The sequence below is a fragment of the Sphaeramia orbicularis genome, chromosome 13 (genome assembly GCF_902148855.1).
Source record: "Sphaeramia orbicularis chromosome 13, fSphaOr1.1, whole genome shotgun sequence".
Taxonomy (NCBI): domain Eukaryota; kingdom Metazoa; phylum Chordata; class Actinopteri; order Kurtiformes; family Apogonidae; genus Sphaeramia; species Sphaeramia orbicularis.
In genome coordinates this window covers 29,067,385-29,086,337 of record NC_043969.1, presented here as the reverse complement: position 1 = coordinate 29,086,337, position 18,953 = coordinate 29,067,385, and the positions used below count along the sequence as shown (strand labels likewise).

The 18,953-nt window shown below is 37.0% G+C and overlaps 2 protein-coding genes across 2 annotated transcripts in view; both read right to left on the bottom strand.

Moving 5' to 3' along the window:
- Positions 1-1,670: 1,670 nt before the first annotated feature.
- On the bottom strand, positions 1,671-3,884 carry LOC115431373 (ADP-ribosylation factor-like protein 14). The gene is made up of 2 exons (XM_030151690.1): positions 3,405-3,884; positions 1,671-2,651 (listed from the first exon to the last, which is right to left on the bottom strand). Exons 1-2 carry the CDS (start codon positions 3,717-3,719, stop codon positions 2,346-2,348), a joined length of 621 nt encoding a protein of 206 aa, XP_030007550.1. The 5' UTR covers positions 3,720-3,884; the 3' UTR covers positions 1,671-2,345.
- Positions 3,885-6,397: 2,513 nt separating this feature from the next.
- The window catches only part of ppm1lb (protein phosphatase, Mg2+/Mn2+ dependent, 1Lb), a 43,599-nt gene continuing 31,043 nt past the window's right edge, over positions 6,398-18,953 (bottom strand). Inside the window, exons 2-4 of the mRNA XM_030151688.1 lie at positions 18,027-18,243; positions 10,973-11,134; positions 6,398-8,568 (exon numbers count right to left, since the gene is read on the bottom strand). Coding sequence (XP_030007548.1) covers positions 8,231-8,568; positions 10,973-11,134; positions 18,027-18,243 — 717 coding nt within the window. The 3' untranslated portion in view covers positions 6,398-8,230. The remainder of the gene's footprint in view (positions 8,569-10,972; positions 11,135-18,026; positions 18,244-18,953) is intronic.

Sequence of the window (18,953 nt, the reverse complement as noted above, 5' to 3'; positions counted from 1 at the left end):
TTTATAAACTATCCTTTGAACATTCATGAACAACGTGAAAATTCAAAAGAAAAATACGTGCAATTTTAACAATATTACAGCTCATCTTATTATTTGCACATGTACTTTACAACTTATGGCAGTAGATCTACAAAGGTACAAAACATTTAATAGCAGGTACCTGGAACTGAAGAATTAAAACTCAGTGACACTCTTGACCAAATTCATTTCAGTTCAGGGGCCACATGCAGCCCAATCTGATCTCAAATGGGCTGGATCAGTAATATAATATATTTAACATATATTTACATATAATAATATAATATGTTATTATAATAATAACAACATATAACCCATAAATAATGACAAATCCAAATTTGTGTCTGTCTTTGTAAAAAAAAAAAGTAAAATTACAGTATGACATTTTTTTTTTTTGCATCTACAAATTATCCTTTAAAAAATGTGAATGTGAACAACCTGAAATTTCTTGAGAAAAATAAGTGCAATTTTAACAACTTTAACAATATTTTGGCGTAGAAGTCTCAATAAACATAAACAAAAATAAGATGTTGGGCGCCAGACAGGAGAAGGGTTAAATTACCTTCAACATGTCAAATTTATTACGTATTTAACTTAAATGTGAAAGAAACAAAACAAAAAAGACAACCGTAATGTGACTATAACTGGAGAATCTGAAAATGGACTGGTGTGGACCCAGGAGTCTTTAGAAGAGCATCTGAATCCCTGGAGCAGGCGGACCTGTTCTGCTCGGACTCAGTGGTTACTCTCTCTCGGAGGACACCTGCAAGCAGATAAGTTCCCCTTTTTTCCCCAAACTCTCCTGGCTTCTCCCATCATACCTCGGCTTGTCATTTACACATTTCAATTTACAGATTGCAGTGGGGTCCTAGGCCAGACTGAACCCTTTGGAGGGCCAGTTTTGGCCCACAGGCCATATGTTTGACCCCCCTGATTTATCCAAAAGTTAAGAGAATAGAATTAGATAAGGTGTCCACATGTGGAAGCTCTCACAAAATTAGATCACACAAGTACATTTTTGATTAACATGCAATAAATATTTTCTATTTTCTGCTCCTTTTGTCCTCTAATTGTTTATCTGGTGACAGTTATTTTCTGTCTTAAGACTTTATGTTCAAAACATTTATGTAATTTTAATGCAGTGTCATCCAATACCAAATAAATAGCATCAACTGTGTTTTTTAGGGACAGTAATGATACAAGTTATTGGCAATCAAGGAGACTGATAAATACAGAATTTTATTATTGTGACAAAAATCTATAACACTCATTACAACTCAAAAGATTATCCGAAGAAATGTAAAAATCCCTGTTACCCACTTAACTATGCTTGTCAAACCCAAAGGTTACATAATTCGGCCCTCGACACCTGAATAACATTTTCCCAAAAAACACAGAAATAACTATATTATTTTATTTTGGATGCCATTAAGTAAAAAAAAACAACAGCACCAACTGTGAAAATATTTAATGATGAATATCTGATGTAGTGCATGTTTAACTCTGATAATGACCTAGTTCAATAAGTGCTTAATCCCTGCTTCCTTTTTGGTCAAGTTTAGAAATGACTAATGAGCTGCGCTGATTCTGATATTGATTAAATAGAAACATCATGTTAGTTTAACTCAAGCAATGATGCTAAACATTTTAAACATATTTTAGCCACTTTTATTTAAGTGCAAAAGCTACAAAACAATTACAAAACAATACAATTGGACATATTTAACAAATAATTACAGTTTTGTTCTTTGATGGTTTGATCATGTATTTGAGTCAATAGATTTCATTTTCTTATATTTTTTGTCATCACTTTATTTGTAGCATTTGTTCATAATCTTACATGTCATAGCTCTAGACAACCACGTAAGCAACAACATTTTTCTTTAATATTGGGATATTATGAATAATCAAAAAGCATTACATCATAGGAGTAATGACCAGATAATACACAATAAAAAAACAGCAATTTATTTAGAAATGTTTGCAGTCATTTTTATGTACTTTACATTCATCCCTTGACTGATCTGTCTTAAATCTTGTTTCATACGCTTTTCATATCAGCTTTCAACTTTTCTCTAATAATGTAACATCCCTCCCAGCGTCCTCATGGACCATCATCACATCCATACATTTATATCCTCATTTTGAGTCAGTAAAAGTTCTACCTGCCACACAGAGAATATCAACTGTTAGCGCTGTCATCCATCTGATTTGTACCTTTCATTTTGGCTGAAAGGTGCCTCAACTGGGCCATTTTTGATGAACTGCACAGGGACGAATCCTGTGCGTGATGTGAATGTTTCAGAAACAGATCTTCCTCTTATCTCTTAGCCACAGAGCAAGACTTGCTTCAAAGCTGTGACACCGAGGCCTTTAGACCTCATCTTAATCTTAATGTCCTCTTGAGTCTGTTTCAGTGGAGTCTTCATCAGGTAGACTATCCTCCTGAATCCTTCCTCCAGTCCCATCCCAGTGGCAGCTGAACAGGGCTGGATGAACCACGCTCTACCCTCACACACTTTCCTCAGGTCCAGTTTCAGGCAAAGTACCTCTGGGCTTAAAGCTTCAGGAAGGTCTTGTTTATTAGCGAGGACCACCAGCGGGACCTCTCTGAGACTCTCATACCGTAGGACCTGATAAATGATGAAAATATAATAAAACAATAGTTACATTTCACATCAGGTTGTCACATTCATTCATTCATTTTCTGAACCAGCTTAATCCTCACTAGTGTCACTGGGGTGGCTGGAACCTATCCCAGCTACTTATGGGCGAAGGTGGGGTACATCCTGGACATGTCACCAGTTCATCGTAGGGTTGACATATAGAGACAAACAATCACTCTCACATTCACACCTATGGGCAATTTAGATTAACTGATTAACCTATCAGTGCATGTCTTTGGATGGTGGGAAAAAGACGGAGTACCTGGAGAGCATGCAGACACTCCACACAGAAAGCCCCCCCATTGACTGGTGTCAAACTGAACCCAGGACATTCTTGATGTGAGGCATGAGTGCTATCTGCTGCACCTCCATGTCACATACATAAAGGTATTTTGCAAGACATCCCATTGCAATTGTACTTCTTATGTAAATACATATAAAGCATATAGAGTTTTATTATTTGCTACTATTACTATTATTTTTTATCTATCTATCTATCTATCTATCTATCTATCTATCTATCTATCTATCTATCTATCTATCTATCTATCTATCTATCTATCTATCTATCTATCTATCTATCTATCTATCTATCTATCTATCTATCTATCTATCTATCTATCTATCTATCTATCTATCTATCTATCTATCTATCTATCTATCTATCTATCTATCTATCCATCCGTCTGTCTGTCTGTCTGTCTTGTTCTATTTAATTACCCGATGCAGTTCCTTGCGGGCCTCATCCAGACGTTTATGGTCTGAGCTGTCCACCACAAACACCAGTCCAGCTGTATCTGCGTAGTGATGCTTCCAGTGGGGTCTCATCTTCCTCTGGCCACCGACGTCCCACACAGTCAACCCCGGGCTGCTCCTCTCGGTCTCCAGTGTCTCCACGTTAAAGCCCACAGTTGGCACAGTCACCACACTCTCATTATACTTCAGTTTGTAGAGCAGAGTAGTCTTTCCTGATCCATCCAGGCCCAGTATTAGAACCTGTACATGTTTCTGAGGTTTGGATCCATGAATACCCATGTCTGTAAACGTGTAGGTGTATCCTAAAGGATCTGATGTCTTCTTTTTCTTTTTCTAATGTTTTCTGGAGGGATGTATGGTTCCTAAAAGGCCTGGCGTCGTCGTCTTCTTCTGTAAGTGTCAGTACCCGGCGGCTGTCTCTGTGTTGTGTGACTGTGGGCTCAGCAGTCGGTATGCTTTATGCACACACTAGCAGAGTGAACACTCCCCTCTGTTGTGACGGGATTCTTCCAAGTCCCTGAGTAGCTCTTTCCGTAAACCTATTTTTATCTAAAGTGACGGTGCATCTGGTGGCGGTGGGTGGGGGGGGGGGGTTACATGCTGTTCTCTGGTTGCAGCAGCAGACTTAGCGGTGTCACATCACACCTGCCCCAGATCATCATACACACCAGCAAACAGGAAGCCCATGTTTGGGACAACGAGAATTGTCATGCATCTTCTTCTTGACAGGATATGACATTACACTGGCATCACAGGGCCGTTTTAGGTCAGGGACACTCACTGTGGCTGTGGGTTCATTTATCTTTAGACTCACAGAGGTTAACAGGATACAGAATCTAGAAACATCTATTCATGTCAAATGAAAAAATATGGAATCAATACATCATTTAACTGCAATAAAAGTGCGCTATAATTACATCCTTAAGGTCTGAATATTATGACCTACTGTACACTGTATGTGGGCCATAATCAGTATTGGGGAGTATCTGCACCTATTACAGTTAGGGAATGAGTTAAAAAAAAAACAACTCAATTATCAATTAAAATGTTGGTGATTGTAAATGAGTTACATCTGAATATATTGTATTCAAAAGCCAATGTAGAATACATTCGGCAACCACACCAAGAACGATCAATGCTGGAAATTCAACATTATTTTCCTTCAGAAATTTTATCTATATCATTGCGTGCTGTGTTGAGAAATCTGATGTTTAAATTTATGTGTCGCCTGAATCATTCAGAAAATACTGTAATTTTATTGCTGACTAATCTTGCATATAGTGCTGTATGTTACACATCTCTGTTCTGGAAACACTGATATGACTGCCTCTTGAAAGTATAGAGGGTTTTTTTTGTATTGTGTTTGTATTTATCTGTTTGCTCTTTAATGTGGACTGTGAATCTCTAATAAAGCTTATCTATCTATTTATAAAGACTCTGAATTAACTACATAGTATTTATTTATGTTTTTAGGACTTTTCAGCTTTATTGCCTACTTCAAAATATTTATCAGAATAGCAATTGAATACCGTAAGATGTGTTACTTTGATGAAGAAAAAAAAAAAATTAAATTGTTAAATTATTTATTCAATTTTTAACAGGGTAATACATAACTAGTAACACTGGTCAAGAAAAATGATTTGGGAAAAAAAGTAGTGAAACCAAATGTGGGTTATTAATATATAAAAATTACGTCAAAAGTATCAGTTGGTTAAAGTTTCTAAAAATTAAATACAAAACTTAAAACTGTGTGTGCGTGTGTGTGTTTGTGTGTGTGTGTTTATGTATTAGAATAGAATAGGTCAAATGCACGGCCCAAATTTCCCTACAGGGATAATAAAGTAAATTAAACTTTAACCGTTTTACTCATAATATACAGTCGAACACTTGGCATATTTAAGACATTTCATCTGTGTGGGTTTTTTTAATTTGCCATTAAAATACCCATAAATGAATGAAATATCTACAGTCATCACTGCTCTATAAATCAGTCATCATAAAAAGATTTATTTATTTTCCGACAAAAAATAAACTAGACCTTTTTCACTGTCAATGCCACACCATCATGTTCCTTCGCAGAAGCCAAATTCCTTGTGTAATCATCAATCATGGGGTGATTGTGGTTAAACTGGTGGTGATGTAAGAGTCAAAGGGCCCAGCTTTGTGATTCTGTTGAATGTACGAGACCTATCCTGCTCATTAAGAAATAATTAAAGTTAAAAGTGGATAAAAACCTCAGGACTCTACTCTGATAATTGTACTGAGCAACTATCTGCATGTTTCATGACCATTATGAAATGAAATCATATTTTGGAGGCAAAAAAGGTCCGTATTTTCAGATCTGTCAGGTGTTCTAATCATTTTGGCCACCTCTGTATCTTAAAAACATGAGTAAACTCTTCAGCTGTCATTTGTTAGTAATTCATCTAGCAAAAGTATGTAAGATTTAACACATTTTATCTCTAAAGCAGTATTTCATTGTAATCTGTAACCTATTACATATTAAGCATTATTTCTTAACTCTATCATAATGGAATTTTAACAATAAAATAAAAATATTATATGATCTTTGAGCACATGTGTTAATTATACTCACTTCTGATCTTTTATCGTGATTAGTACAATATAGCATCATTACTATCATCCTTAGACAATCCATGTATTAATACTTGCAGGAGGAATAAACCTAAGAGTCACGTATTTAATAATTTATTAAATTCATTGTTGACCTTTCCCAGACAGCAGATGATGTAAACTGCTGTAATAAATGTCTTTCAGCCTCCCAGCAGGTGGCATTGACTGACTAAAAACGCTTTTCAAAAGGTATGGATTAGGTTTTTAACTATCTTGTACCTGATATTTTCCTCTGGACCAAAAGAAATAAACTGTGACACATGATAGCTTATAATTTTAATGTTACATTTTTGATTTTACATTTTAAAATTCAGATTTTTTTTCTTTACAGTTTATTAAAGTCAAACAAAAAACAAGTACAAATGCCACATAAACATTCTTTAACATACATTATAAAGAATGAATGTTCAACTGAAAAGCCCACACTGGCACACTGGTGTGTGTGTGTGTGTGTGTGTGTATGTGTGTATATATATATATATATATATATATATATATATATATTTCTCTTGAGTTAAACAATCTATGAGCAGGCGTATTGCTCTCTTCATTGTGATATAAACAGTGAAGGGGTGATTCTAACATGAGGACAGTATGTACATTCATTTTACAGTTTCATGTCCCTCGGAGATGTTCTTTTGCCGATTTATTCTACACGTGAGTTTTCAACATATGACACTGAGGTCGTGCAGTTTGCATGATGTTGATGACTGCAATACATTAAAAGCAGAGAGAGATTTTGGCAGCAGACTTCAGAACAGGAAATGAACTGTTAAATATAAGGCAACAATAACATATTTCATTCAAAGGCTTAATACTCTTTGACTTCAAAAAATACTCTATGTATCTATGATGTATCTTCAGAATGCAGGACTTATCTCACAATGAAGATGATGGGGTTTTAAAGAGAACACAGGATAAATTATAGTTAAATTTAATAATCTTCCACTAGAATTAAGGAAATGATAATGTAAGAAAAGTTAGATAACAGAATAGCGTGTAAATATGTAAAAACTAAAACACTCTACGTTGATGTTAATATTATTTCCCAGATAACATAATAATATCAACAGTAACTGCTATTATTGAATGTGATAACACAATTTATTACCACCATGTTACATGTTAACAGTCAATGTTATTACAGCATCAAATTAATCAAAACTTATTAAGTAATGAATTAATTTTCTGTTACAATCATAACATGTTACTGAATTATCAAATTATCTGGAAGGTTTACTTTACAAGGTTTTAACATATTTTATACACATTCAGAATGAGAGAAGCTGCTAAGTTATCCAACAGTGGTTACATTATCAGTAGGGACATTGATGTTAATTAAACAGATCAAATGAGGATCTCAGATTTAAAAAGTCTTAAAAATATAAACACAGAAACTAACAGCAGTCTTTCAGGTGAACTATGCGGTACATAATTTATAAAAGTAATAACAAAAGGGTGAAACTAAAGACAAAACACACATTCATTCTAACATGTAATCACTTCTATTGCTGTACAACCAGATTTGTGGTGTTTGAACAAGCGTGGACATATTATTGTGTTGTTCATGTATAAAGGGAGTAAATTCAACATGACAATTTGCACCAGTATTTGGAAAAAACATAACCTGCCACAGTTTAAAATTTGCAGAATTTGCAGTGCAGTCACTTGGTAGATGTCAATACACATGATGTTAGAAACAAAAATAATAAAACATGGTCAGACATCACATCTGAAATAACATGGTGATGAAACAAAACAGTATCTTTAAATTTGACATGTTTATAGTTTGACACTTGAGTAAATCTCACAGACAACAGATATATCCCCGTTTCTTCTCTAAGTCAATCTCTCTTCTCTCTCACATACACAAACACACATGTACTGTACAAATGTGTGCACACTCATGAGTGAACCCACAAGTGCACAGACCTAAATCTGTTCATTTGCATAACCAGCTTGCATTGCGGTGTCTGAGGGATGTGGTTGAACCTATATGAGATACTTTCTTACATCTGTCACTTTTACAGCAGTAAAAGGCAGAGACTGGGCTAACTACCTTCTGTAGATTAAATTGTGGGCCTGCTTTTACATCTCCGTAGTCATTATTTCTTCAAACATTATACAGATTCTGTATGTGGCAAGTAGGTGGTGTGCTATTCACTGGCCTTGCCTTTAAACTTGACAACCATAACGGTGATGTTGTCAGGGCAACCTCGATAAAAGGACTGGAGGACGATGCTCTTGGCGCCGAAATGAGGCTCATCCAGTCGTTCCCTGATGAAGCGCACCGCCTCCTCGTTGCTGAAGGTGTCCCACAGACCATCTGACGCCAGGATCATGAACTCTGGTTGCAGCTTGTTCAGGTCGAAGGACATGATGTCTGGATCAGGAATGACCACGTTGAGGTTCTTCAGAGGGTAATCGCCCAGAGAGCGAGACATGGCCAAGATGCCCTGAACGCGCCAGGAGCCGTTGAAACTGATAAAGCCACCTGGGCAGGAAGTTAGACAAAGAGGAAAGAGAGGAAAACAGTTAAAAGGCGATAAGGAAAATAAGAAAATGAGGTGGGATAGGTTTGAGAGAATGTGAGGAAGACAAAAAAAAAAAAAAAACGGTTGCAAAGAGGAGTCACAAACATCACTGTAAGAACAGAAACAGATGTTTTTTGTATCAGTGCCATTAGACTGCTGAGATGAAAGATTCTTTTTGTTTTTCTGAACCAGCTGGTAGCATGAGTATTCATTTTTATCAACAATATGAGTACAGAGTTCACGAGAAAGGGCAAATAATTACATGGATAATTGCAACTGACATGTTTTTATTCACCCAGCGCTTACCGTTTGGTTCATGAAACAAATTGTTTACTCTGGATACATTTCAATTCATATCACATCCTGCAATTACAGCTGTGTGTCCCCTATTGCTTCAACAGATTTGCAAACAGGGAATTTTACTGGAAATGACCAGATTAGATGTAGACTTCCATACTAGGTCAGGGTGCTTTGTTGATTCCCAGTAAGTCATGCTATATCCTGGACTTTAAAACAGTAAGGTCAGAAGTTCAGGCCTCTGACGGGCTGTAAAATACCCTAAAAATCCCATTATGTGTAGTGTTCTATTTTAAACTACACTTAAGTCAGCTAGAATGCCCTCATTCACAAAGCATTGACACAGGAATAAAAATAAAAGGAGCTACTTAAGTAGATATTTTCTTTTAAACTCGCTGCTTTGCCATAATTGAACAATTTTATGTATGCATTTATATTAGAGGCAGGATTTCCTTCAACATCTTTTCTAAATTATTATGAAGTAATAACCTTGTAAATAAAATGCAGAAATATTGAGTATACCGAAAATGCACAAAGATCATAATTAAGTTACAAAATTAAGCAATAATCTATCAAATAAGACTCAAATTCCAAAATGGCTATTTACATAAATAATATTGTGTTCAATACTTGCAATGCAACATTCAGGTAAAAATTGTCTGCAAAATTATTTTTTTGTATTCTTTAAGTCAGACATATTACTGGTCTCATATTATTATTCAATGGTTTATTGATTTATAAATAGTTATTATGATTTAGTAATTATCTCAGACGTTTGTGATTTGACTCTCTTTCTTCCAGTGTATGAAGTATTTTTCCTTCATAGAGATTTATATGGTTATCAAATTTTGTCCCAGTTCTTGATAAAACCTTGAATTCTCTAACATACTTTGCACTCATTTGTAATTATAACAAGAAAGAAGGGGTCAGACTTTCTTTTGGGATGCCAAAATTATCTTTTACCCCAGAAATTATGTACATGACACTATAGGGATGAAGATAACAAATAACTCTGTGCCCACAGCAACTTTATCATATTTATTAATTGATTTTACTTTCTTAATTAAGTGTTTATTTCTTAAAGTAACAGTATTACCATAGTTTTTCATGTCATTTATCAACATTTTAAAGCGAAGTAAACAGGATAAGGACATTATCACCTCTTTGATTCAGATAAAACCCTGATGAATGATTAAGGTCCAGCACTAACAACAAAACAAAAATTGACAAAAGGTTCTAATTTCACCTGACTCGACTCCATAATAATCTTAAATGAGATTTACATTGTCTTTGGTACCAGGTTTGAATAGATAACACTTGATTAAGCATACACTGGCTCCATCGTTTTCAAGAAAATTAAGTTTCCCCTACTTCTTAAATCTCATCAGATCATTAGCTGTACGGGTGAAACCTGTGGTTTAGGTATAAAGTTTCTGTCATTAATTGCTCTTGAGCAACTGTGATGACAAAGAGAAATATACCTCGTACACACAAGATAATGCCACACCACGAGAAAAGGCTGTTATAGAAGGAGTTTTTTGGTATTCTTGTGGTTTCACTACTCACTAATTAATATTTGGCTCCAGCGCCCAAGGACACTGGCATAAAAGAAAAAAAATTAACATAAAATAACATAAAATCTCAGGATCGGCTGCAAACATAATGCATGCTTTAACTTTCAGTTCCCAAACAGACCATTAGATGGAGGTGGTGGGTTATTCTGATGACTGACCACACTGACTGACTAATCTGGCAACCTGCCATTAAACACTCTTCAGCACAGAGCATATGCAGATAAGGTAGGAGGGAAATGTGTGCCCACAAATGCACCTTCAATATTGTGCACTGTCCGGCTGTGTTTGATTACATGGTGCCTTAGACCATTATCAGTCACTTGGTTTTGATGCTAGCCTGAGCACAGGGGTATACATAGCTTTCATCACAAGAAAATATTTTAATGCTTTCATGATAGCACTGAAGTTGGGGGCACCTTAAATGTTCCTTCAACCTTTACATAAAGCCTTTTTATGTTCTGTCATAAGTGTACAAGTCTACTGCCATTCTCACCAGCCTTCTTTATCCTTTTGCGTTCTTTGAGTTGGTAAGGTTTGTGGTCGTGTGACAGAGGAATGGCATTGCCGTCTTTATCACAAAGAACTCCACGTGAGTCTCCGACATTTGCCACTGTCAGCTCCTTATCAGACAGCAGGGCCACCAGGCATGTTGTACCTGAAACACAGCAGGAGAGGAAAAGTCTGTGTGATGGCTGCCATGTTCATATCACCTCATAAATGGTATCACCCAACCCAAAGGATGCTAATTAAAAACTAAAATAGTTTGCAAAGAAATTATTCCCCGCTGCACTAAAGCAAAACACACAGAGCTGTGAGCCAACAATGCAGAAGCTCTTTGAAGTAACTTCTCTTCCTTGTTTCTCTGAAATGCTTTCATTTCTTCTTCTCCTTCCTCTCTTTGTTTAGCTTCTCAGCCAGGCAGAACAGAGTCTGGACTCTGAATCTGAAGCCTATTGTGTGAGATCCAAAGTAGTGCAGAGAAAGAACAGATCTGCCTGTTTGGCCATCTGCTCACACAGAGCAAAGACAAAACTGGAGAGGGAGGGGGTAGGGAGAGAGGGATGGAGGGGTGCAGGAAAATGGGACAGAGTCACACCATAGGTTTTAGAGATAAAATACCCCTGGCCAAAGTATAAAAATAAAAAATGTTCAGTGTGTAAGATTTATGGGGATCTAAGAGCAGCAATTGAATATAATACAGGTATGCATAATTATGTTTAGGGTGAAAGTGTATTCCCATCACCCACTTAGTCAAAGTGTCAACCAGACTGAAGATCTCCTGAACAAAAAAGCCCAGAATGGGGTATTTGGTTTGGTTGAAAGTTTAAATCTCTAAGTTCATTAGTAGATGTCACTAAATGTTGTACATTGAACCATTTGACTCACACATTATCCACATTTTGTGCATAATTAATCCCACTGCATGAGTCTGAAAATGGAAACAAAGTCACAAACATGCTGAGATGGAGGTGATCAGTGTCTGAATGTGTGACAGGAGTACTTCAGGTTCATCCATACGACATGAAGCTCTCAAAGGTTAGTTTTATCACCTAAAGAAGGCTTGTCTACAAATCAGTATCCATTTACATAACATCCATCTATGTAAGCTATATTTAGAATATTTTCACTGCTTTATTATTGTTGTTATATAGTCCTTTCCCACGGGGAACTGAAGCCCTGAAGTGCTCTTAAATCCAAGGTTCCCAGACAAAAACAGTAGCTCTGCAGTCTGTGATGGGTCACAGCGGTGTTTTAATACCTTATTTCAAGAGTCAAACTAACAAACAAATTGACCAATCGGGGCAGCGGCTTTATGAGGCAAAATCACTGCCCCCGTGTGAGTCCAGTGTTTCCAAAAACAGTGAAATAACAGCTTCAGTACCACCCACTGGAAAAAAAACGAGGTTTGGCAGAATCAGAATGCAGGACAGGTTGGCTGAACACTTTGGACAGAACACAGACGGTTGATTTTTTTATGCAAATTTCATGAAATAGAGGTGTATTAAAACAATACTAAAAGTTTCACTATGTATGTCAAAATGAGTGGGATGGCTCAAAGAGAGTGTCAAAGAAGTTGAACCGTTTTCACTTACAAAATGCAGATGTTTACATATTTGTCAATTTATGTACATCATCACTGGTATATAGTAACTGAATCATATGGATCTTTACAGTTCACATGCTTTTACTCTGACTTTAAGTGTGGTTGAAATGCCATCATTAGAATGCCTATGATCAACCTATTTCTTAAAGTTCCAAATCTTGCGTGTTTGACATTTTATGTTTTTGGCAAGTATAGAGGTAAATCTCACCTGACCTGACCTGACCTGACCTGTCCTCTTCAGTTACTTGAACTTAAACCTGGACTTGTACAGACAGTATGTAATGAAAGCAAAACAGAGAGGATGAGGATGAGGAAACACATATAGGAGCGGACACAGACTGAACAATAGAGTGGTAGTGAAGAGCTACACAAGTAGAGAGACATGAGGGAAAAGAGATTAATCCTCTATAGGACAACGGTTTTATTACACACATTTATAGTTTAGTGTAAGAAAAAATGTAACAGAGAAATGCAGACAGGGAGACCAAAGAGCAGCAGCACAGCTAGAAAGAATGAAGTGAATATAGATGCCACTTAAATGTAAGTGGCTCACTAAATCTTTGACACAGTTGGTGAAAAAATCTATTTCTATTAGTTGCATCAGTATATGCATCCCTAATCCCGCTAATGCCTATAGCTGCCTCTGCACAGTGCCATGCTGTCCAGCTAATTATCCTTATCTAGTTCCCATGGCAATAAAGATAATGCGCTGAGGTGCCTAGCTAGCACACCCTTCCCCAATTAGCCCAGCCATGCCAAGCATACGTTCAGCACTCCCTATTAAAATGGCACCATGGCCCGCATGCACCCTGTGCTCATGCTAATTATTGGCACAGTCTGGTCGGGCACACCTTCAACTCTGCAATAAGATTAACATCTCAGTCCCAGTTAGTCTACGATTGCAATTTGCACAGTCACACTCATTCACTCTGAGTTAGCATCGACTATGTTCATGCTCTCAATAAGTCCTGAGACTGTTAAGTGCTCCTAGCTGCAGACTATAACCCCAGAATTTATGTTCTCAACCAAGCTGCTTGGCATTTAGGTGAAAAATGTGAGTGCAGGACTGTCACCACCCTGCTCACCCTGGTCCATTGTCTTCTTCAAAGCTTTTCTAAAAACACTACCTGCCTATTAGTCCACCCACAATTTCTATTTTCTTTCCCTAGAGGAGCTGCCATCCTATCTTGCCTGACCTCCTTGGACCTGCACTGTTAACATTTCGATGCTATTTTAAGCAACAGCATGTACATCGCTGTGCATTTGCAAGTGTGCTTGTGTGAATTTGAATAAAAAGCGAGAGCTGTTAAGAGTAACCCTTTTAAAAACCTGTCATACAGAAAAATAAAGTCAGAGGCATTGATGTGAGCTGTTTTACACTGTGTAACAATCAGTCATTTCTCAGATGTCAGACACATTTGGTCTGAGATATGTTTATTCATTATGTTTATTTCCAGGGCTCCACATTTTCCAGCATTCTTTGATTACTGCACGTGTACTGTTTGATTGGGATTATCAAAATCCTTACTTTAAAAAAAAAAAAAAAAGTAACCTCCATGAATCATTTTATCTTTCCATGTGTCTTTGGTCAGCAGTATTATCCATATTGTCAGCCATATTATCAGCCAACAGCTGCCATTGTGCATGACTGCATGAATGTCTCTGATGTGAGTTAACATTTACATAACCCTCAAAGACCAAAACAACCAGCGACAACCAAAAGCATTTACTGATACAGTGTCAGCTTTTCAGCAGCATCTGATGTGATGAATTTGGATGTTGAGAGGGTCCATAGTGAACTTAGAAACATTGTCACCTTCTGTAACATCGATTCAGCGGTAAAGCCCATGTGGTTTGACAAATATCAGTCACTGTAGATGCTTGTTTATACGTTCAGTTAATGATATATTTTGCTGAAAAAGACATTTTTTCTTAGTTTTCTGTTTCTATATAACAGCTGATGATTTTTCTCTGTGCTTTAATGGGCATCTACATGATCAATAAGTTAAATATAGGAAAATGCCTATTTAATAATACCTATATAAAATACCTATATATTTAATAAATAATTTTTTCAATAATTTAATTGAAGAATTCAAAATGAAGAGGTGCAGAGGATATTATAATAAGTCGCTAAAGAAAGGTGAGATATAGAGAAAAAAAAATAATTTGAAAGTTGCAGGAAAATTTGTTCTAGGTTTAAAGGGTTAAAGGGTCATTGGAATGTACAGTACTTTTTCTACTACAACAAGCTTTTTATATATTTAAAAAAACAAATAAAACCAAGGCAAACATTACTGCAGTCAGAACACAAAAATCAAATGACTCATAGCAATAAAGAAATAACTGAGATCAGCATTTAGCTAAGCAAAAACAAATGGAGCATAGGGGTGGTGGATATGATTAGTGCCATACTCTAGAGTGATATGATCTTGTGAAGTGCAGGATCAAAAATGTGGTGCCAGTAATCTGGCCGGGAGAATTCCTTCCCTGCAGATTTGTGAAGTGTTAAACATTAGGCTTGCTGGCAGCTTATGGTTGTTTTTAGATGATGGTGTACTATATGCATTCCTGTTGCTAAATATGTGTCTAACATGGCTAGTCTCCAAGGACACATTTTATGAAGGCTGTCAATGGACATGTTGCTGGTCAGTAATCAAATAATTCAGCCTTTTTATTGTCTTTGGTTTTGCTTTTTTTCCCCCTTCGTGTAAATAGGCAAAGATATGTAAAATGTTTCCTCACAAATACTGAAAACAGATGATGTACGGCTACAATTTTAAACAACTAACTCTTGTAGAACAAAATCATACACAATATGGATTAAATTGCTGGGTGTCTGTACCTGAACAATTAATTATCAGACCTGAACAGTTCTGGAAACACTGTACTTGTATGCGTTGATAGATATGTCACACAGCTACATAAAGGTTAACACTGGCAGAATACCACACCACATTAAGAAGACAGTTTCCATAATAGACCCTAAGCTCCTGGGCATTCCATCAAAGTTCCATCTCCCTTATCTTTCTTTCAAGTGCTTTTGTTCACTGATAAACAACCAAGGGATGAACAAACAGCAGGATAAATCTGATATGCAGTTGTCCTGGGGACTGGGAGCTGAACTCAGAGTATCTCTAGAGAGTACTCTACAACAGAATATCTCTCTATTTTCCCTCTCCTTGCCTTCCATGCCAGCTTAATTTAGGCCCCGATTACAAGAGAAAGCAAGGCGCTGTGCACCCTAAATGATGCGATTGTTGAATCAGATACAAGGACAAGAATGCACAACAATTACCTGATCAGCAGATCCCCCCTTGAGACGCAGACAAGAAAGCTAAGCAAAATACTGCAGCAAATTCAATCCCTGACTGGCGGATGCTTGGGACTAGACAATACAGGAGCTTTTCCATTGTAATGAAGCTTGACGGTGAGTTTATCTGCAAGCTCAGTGTCTGTTTCTCTTGCCTTGGTGTCCAAATGAAGGATGATAGAAATATAGCCGGATAAGAAACACATACCAGCAGGGGTAAAAACTTTTGCAGCCCGGGTGCAACAGGTCACGTAGCTTAAGAACAGAAGTAGACAGCGGGATCAGGAGATTTACTTGGTGTCTGTTTTGAGTGCAACACAGATCAGAAAGATGATACTTATCTACAGCAGGGGGAAGAGTGAAGGTAAGAATGAAAGAGGATGAAGAGGTACAGAGCAGTCGAGTTGACAAAAGGTAATACAGCTGCGTACCAACCTTTTCTATGAGTTAATAATCATCTGTGGCCTCCTGATCTGGGAGTTAATGTCTCCTCCTTACAATCATGTGTATCATATGACCCATTATTCTCAAGAGAACATCAGCTTCTTAGTTCAGCTATGGATTTATCAACAGCACTTTCAGGCTAATAGCTCCCTCACTGACTTACATGAGAGTCACATGTGGGAATTTAGCTGTTAGTGCAGGTTTCCATATTAGCCTCACACTGTTTAAATTAAAAAATCTGATTATTGACTTCCTCTCTTTTCCTCTGTTTCCCACCTTTAGGGATTGACAAGACTCAGCGACATCTCAATTTCTTCTCCTTTAGTTTGTCAAGTTGTACCATTTTCTTCCAGCTGACCACTCAAAGTTAAGAATTCAGGTTGTATGGTTATTTCTAAAGCAAAAATCTTGTCTGAACATGGTGTAATTAGCCGCACTGGGAGAAAACTGAAAAAAATTATCATTGCGGTCGCAGTATGTCAAAACAGTGGTTCAGTGTAACTATCAGAATCTATCTTGCAACCTTTTTACCTTCATTCTTTATAGGTCAATAATGTTTCTGCTGTACCGTCAAGAGATTCTTAATCTCAGCTATTAACATATGGTCTTTTCTGGCACTCTGAAATTCCTTGTGGCCAATGGTTTTCTCTAATGTATAGCTGAAAGTCAAATTAATAGATGAAAAACACATGAAACTCATTAACCTACAGGACTCCTTTCTTGTTGTTCCCCATGGTCTTTACCATCTCCAAGGACTACAATACCGCTTTTTTCTGTATTACAGTAAAAATATAGGAAGGGAAAATGTTATTTTTCTTCCTTCTCACTCATGTGAAAACAAGCAAGTTTTAATCATGCTAAATGATTCTGATGGGGCATGCTTGTCCTGATCGTCCTCTTCTGCCAAGATGTGACTCTGCTCTCTCTCCTTACCCTTTGTCAGTGTTCATGTGGACCGGTCCCTTTCAGCACACCCTGTATTCCATATCCTCATTCCCCTCACTCTTTCAATGTCTCAACCCACCCAGTCTGTTTGTCCCTGTCCCTGTCTTTTGTTAACCTTTTCTCAACGGGTTCCTTTTTTTTTTTTGCTCACCCTCATTTCGCCTCTCTTATAGGTCGTCCACTTCTAATGTAAAGCCGTTAACAGCAAAACGTCCTCGTTCCACATACACATCCTTTCCTCTGACCCTTCTCCTACCTCTTTCCATCCATCACCCTCTCTCTGTTCCCTCACCCCTCCCTCCCTGCCTCCCTCTAGAGATAATTACTACAAGCCTTGTGAAGATCAGCTTGTATTTAAACAGCTGAATAAGCAAGGCCCGGGGCTGCTGACAGTCACTATTCAACAACAGTCAAGTGAAACAGTGGAGGAGAAAATAATACTATGCATGCAGCTTTATTGGGGACACGTAAAAACACTGCTGTAGACTGGACTGCTGCTTTCTTCTTGAGTCTCTTTTAATGAGAAACACTGTTGAGTAAAATCTATCTGTGCATGTCTTCTGCCCTAATTTAGATCCCCACTTGGGTGGGGAAAAGGTGATTGCAGAGAAAATGCCACAATGTTGCCATACATTGAGGTACATGTATACACTATGGACACTATGGATAAGCTTAAAGTTGTATGTTTATGTTTTTCAAGGCTTCTGGCAATAAACGAAAGTAATTACTGCAGACACATACCTGCTTCATTATAAGTGGCAGAGAGTTTGTCCAGCATTTCTCTGTCCAAACTCAGGATCTGATGCTCCAAAATGGAAGGATAGGAAATACCGCCTTTCTCCTTTTTCTCATCTTTCTCCTTGTCTTTCTCTTTGTCCCGCTCCTTGTCCCGTTCATAGGTCAGTAGCTGCTGGCGCAGAGCCTCGGGCAGATGGGTCTTGGCAAAGTCAGCAGCAGCCTAAACATGAAAAATAGAGGCAGAGAGGGAAAAAATGAAACGGCTGCAGATACAAATGGGCTTATTCTATCAGGGATTAGACCAAATATACTCTGTCCCAGACACTGATGAGTGTGTTATTAATATACAGGCACAAACATAAACTCTTGACTCTAAAAATGTGAACATTCTGACCACAATCAGGTTTTTATTCAACTGTTCTTGTGATTTAATACCCTGTATTATGTTTCCAACAATAACATTGTTATTTTTCATGTTGTGGTTGCTGTTTTAACTTTTTAATGTTCATCTTTATCCATGTGTTATTTAAAACGTCCTTGCAATAACAGATAAACAGAAAAAGATGCTTCAACTAGAAGGAAGGCATTTCTTTTGAATATACTGTACATTAACATGTTCCTTGTATTCTTTGTAAATATTGTGATCTCTCTCTATGTACCAGATATATTGAATGTAATTTAGACATAGTGACTTATGTATATGTTTAAAATGATATATTAGGTGCAGAAGTAATATATCTTTCAATGACAGGTGATACACCATATAGTTTTGTGATATGGATTGTGGTATTAAAGATTAGGTGAATTTACTAGAATTCTGAGCAAGAGCCATGTGCTTGAGACAGTACACAGAAAATAAAATCCTCAATTGAAACTATTTGCTGTATGAAACCATCCATTTTATATTCTCTACTAGATGTTTTTATCTAG

Coding starts and splice junctions, on each gene's coding strand:
- LOC115431373 (XM_030151690.1), bottom strand. CDS start 3,719: ATGGGTATTCATGGATCCAAACCTCAGAAACATGTACAGGTTCTAATA. Junction 2,652..3,404: donor CCCGCAAGGAACTGCATCGG/GTAATTAAATAG, acceptor ATCATTTATCAG/GTCCTACGGTATGAGAGTCT.